This window comes from Rhagoletis zephyria, unplaced genomic scaffold (genome assembly GCF_001687245.7).
Source record: "Rhagoletis zephyria isolate East Lansing unplaced genomic scaffold, Rhagoletis_zephyria_1.1 Rzeph_scaffold_28877, whole genome shotgun sequence".
In the NCBI taxonomy this organism is placed as follows: Eukaryota; Metazoa; Arthropoda; class Insecta; order Diptera; family Tephritidae; genus Rhagoletis; species Rhagoletis zephyria.
In genome coordinates, this window is record NW_016185934.1 from 1423 (window position 1) to 4699 (window position 3277).

General features: G+C 39.0%; 1 protein-coding gene across 1 annotated transcript; it reads left to right on the plus strand.

The window, feature by feature from the left end:
* The first annotated feature begins 715 nt into the window (after positions 1-715).
* On the plus strand, positions 716-1807 carry LOC108382828 (ATPase inhibitor, mitochondrial-like). Its single transcript, XM_017639197.1, has 3 exons — positions 716-944; positions 1033-1171; positions 1239-1807. The coding sequence occupies exons 1-3, from the start codon at positions 898-900 to the stop codon at positions 1323-1325; spliced, it is 273 nt and encodes a 90-aa protein (XP_017494686.1). The 5' UTR covers positions 716-897; the 3' UTR covers positions 1326-1807.
* The last annotated feature ends 1470 nt before the right edge of the window (positions 1808-3277 follow it).

A 3277-nucleotide genomic window follows, 5' to 3' on the forward strand; every position in this document is an offset into this window, starting at 1 on the left:
ACGTTCCGCTCAGGCTACTGATGGAGCGGTGGTTAATTTAACGGTTGTCCTATGTGCCAGTTTTAATAAGGCTTGTGCGCCTCATCCTACCCTTAGAGGAACAAGGAGCGTCATACGCGGGGTGATTTGAGAAAACTCCTAAACCAGGATATCAAAACTATCAGTGAGATGGACTGGGAACGCTTCGAAAAGCGCTTCCTTCAAAGAGTACTGCAGTGGTATTGATAACTTGGATCAAATGGCGAGGTAGGTAAAATTTCTTAAAAGGGACTAAACCACAAAGCTGGGTTCGATCAAGAGGTCTGATGGTTCCATTAGATACGTAGACACGAGTTGAGGCTCTTTCTGTTCTGCTTGAGTACCACTTCCCTGGAAAATTTCCCCTCGACTAGTGTATTAAAACGGAAAAACTTGGCAGCACTTACTTATTTCACCACGGCAGTAAACAATGCTAATGTTGTAGAGGCGCACAATTTAGCCTAATTTACGATTAACGCAATGAGGCTGATTGATTTCCTTTTAAGTCGCTGTAACGATGATAATGATATAGCGACCTCGAACCGAAACGGTTGCAAGAGTCGAGTTACCACTGTCATTTAAAAATTGATTTCCGGAATAACTTTTTCAGTTTCCTTTTACCGTACATTTCTTTACTAATGGATTCTTCTAGCATACATTTAGGCGCAAGCTAAGCCGAAAACAGCTGCTGTATTTCGCTATTTCATCATTCAGCATCATTAGCTTGTAACGTGCAGACAAACAACGGAAATCGAATTACGAAAATACGCTCGATTAGTGTACGAAAGTATTTTTAAACAATTGAGTACAAAACTATAAGCAAATAATTGTGAAATCCAGAGAAATTTACTGCGCGCCAGCAAAGTAAAAAGCATAAAAATGCTAACACGCCGCTCAATCGTTGGCGTACAAGCGTTGAAACAACAGTAAGTTTCTGTTTTACAAAAAGCTTACATAATTACATAGATTGTGAGCAGTGGAGAAACTTGAGAATAATAAAATTCATTAATTTAGTTGTCGCAAAATGTCGCAAGTCGGTGAATTGGGTAGTGGCGCTGGCAAGGGAGGCGGCGGTGGCGGCTCCATACGTGAGGCAGGCGGCTCGTTTGGCAAAATGGAGGCAGCGCGCGAGGAGGAATTCTTCTACAAGCAGGTACATACTTAGATATTACTTGAAATAAAAATACCTTTTTGGCACTTTCGTTTTTATAATCATTTAGCAAAAGGAGCAGTTGAAGAATTTGAAAACAAAAAGCGGCGATGCAACAAAGAATGCAAATTTAGCAGCGCAACCGGCGAAACAGTGAAATGATGGCAGAGAAGAAAAAAAATACGTTTGGATTGTTGCCAATCGGTGCATTGCCCTCAAGTTGAAATCAAAACATTTTACGCTACGTAAATGTGAAGTTTAAAAATTTGTTTTGACAACCTAGTTGTACAAAAATGTTAAGTTTTGAAAGTGAAAAGACTCTTATTCAATAAAGGAATAGGAAAAGTTACTAATTTGAAACAAAGTTTTACTCGAAATACAAAAAATTACCCAGATGACATTGGAACATTTTCTACATATTAGACGAAACAATTTCTGCTACTGTTGACTGGGTATTTCGAAAGAATCACTCGCGCGGGCCGTCGAATCCGAAAACTGATATGCATGGCCAGGGCCGTCGAGAGAAAACTCGGACACAGACTGCAGAATCACCGGCCCTATACAAAAATAATTTATGATAAATTGTTTATTCTAATAATTGGAATATTTTGATAATAAAAGCCTATAACGAAGGAGCAATTGCATTGTAAATAAGTTAATTGTAAAAACAACTATTTTTAAAGCAAGCTTTCTTAATATAAACCAAATCGGACTATAAATACATATTTTTCAAATATCTCGACTGCTGCCCCACCTATCGGATTAACTCATCTTTCGTATTGCATTGTCATCGAGTGCTGAGCCAACTGTGAAGTTTCAGGTCTCTAGGTCATCGGGAAGTTGGTCAAAAATTGATTGCAAGATCTGTGCGTAACAAACGTACTTATGTATGCATGTACATACATACCGAGCAAGTTAAATAAAAGCTTGTAAAAAATAATAACAAGTTATGGTTCTGATATTTCAGGCCCTTTAATAAGTCCGGGCCCGGGGAGGATTCACCCCTTAACCCCTCCCCACGAAGGCCCTGGGCACGTCAATGGACTGATAAGAATTGTGTACAAGGCATTTGTTATCAGATGAAATTATGGTTGCCCAATTTCATGTAGATATTCGATCAACTAATATCGATAATTCTAAGGGTACGTATATCGGTACAGGTGCGACACAGCGAAATCTGTTAATCTAACATTAACTCTATTGAAAACAAAGTTGCCAAGAATTTATGGAGGCAAACGGCGCAACGGCTATTTTACAAAATTTATTCCATAATATTTATTCTCTGATATTTAAATTCCTGCATCGATTAGAAAATTCTCGATGCAAAAATCGATATTCTGTACTCATCGATGTTAATTCGACACCCCTAACTTTGGAGGGTAACCAAAAAAATCGCAGATAGCAAGTGGGCTGGAACTTTTGATAATTTGAATTTAAGTAACTAAAAATATGCATAGTATTTGTTGATGAGCCTTGTAAACAATAAATTATAGGCCCGGAGCAAATCGGCAATGCAAGCTAATCACATGATAAACATTTAGACGACAAACACTGGCTTTCACATAAACAACAAAACTGCTGCAGATTGCCCTAGTGTCATTGATAACCCCTGGCACCCAAGTGGATGCTTGATTTTAATTCCATGCTCAAGCAGCAGATAACTAAAGCGGCACTAGTTGGAGTAGGTAATTGTTGATAAGGCGTGACAAAGAGGGCAATTCATGCAAAAATTTAAAAGTTTTGGTGCAGTAAAAGCACAGTATACAGTACCGATTCGATCACAGCAAGGCGCGGAGCGTGCTTAATATAGGCTGTATTTTATTTAACAATCATAATCTAAGAAAAATGGCCACAACCGTTCGGAACCCATTGAAGAAAGTTTTGCGGCAACGCATGAAGACCGAGGTCATACCATCTATAAGCGCCGAGTCAATAGCTCGACAATCGAGGGCCATTTACGAAAAGGTCAGTTGGGATTGGTTAAATTTCTTGCAATATTTTCATTCTCAATTTCTTGCAGGTGATCGCCTCTGAGGCCTTTCGTCAAGCGAAAGATGTTAGCATATATCTAAGCACTGGCAGTGAAGTATATACGCTACCTTTGCTACG

Bases quoted from the DNA above. Each gene is read 5' to 3' on its own strand.
- LOC108382828 (XM_017639197.1), top strand. From the start codon at position 898: ATGCTAACACGCCGCTCAATCGTTGGCGTACAAGCGTTGAAACAACA. The intron at 945-1,032 runs GTAAGTTTCTGT...TCATTAATTTAG, and splicing joins GTACAAGCGTTGAAACAACA to TTGTCGCAAAATGTCGCAAG. The intron at 1,172-1,238 runs GTACATACTTAG...ATAATCATTTAG, and splicing joins AGGAATTCTTCTACAAGCAG to CAAAAGGAGCAGTTGAAGAA.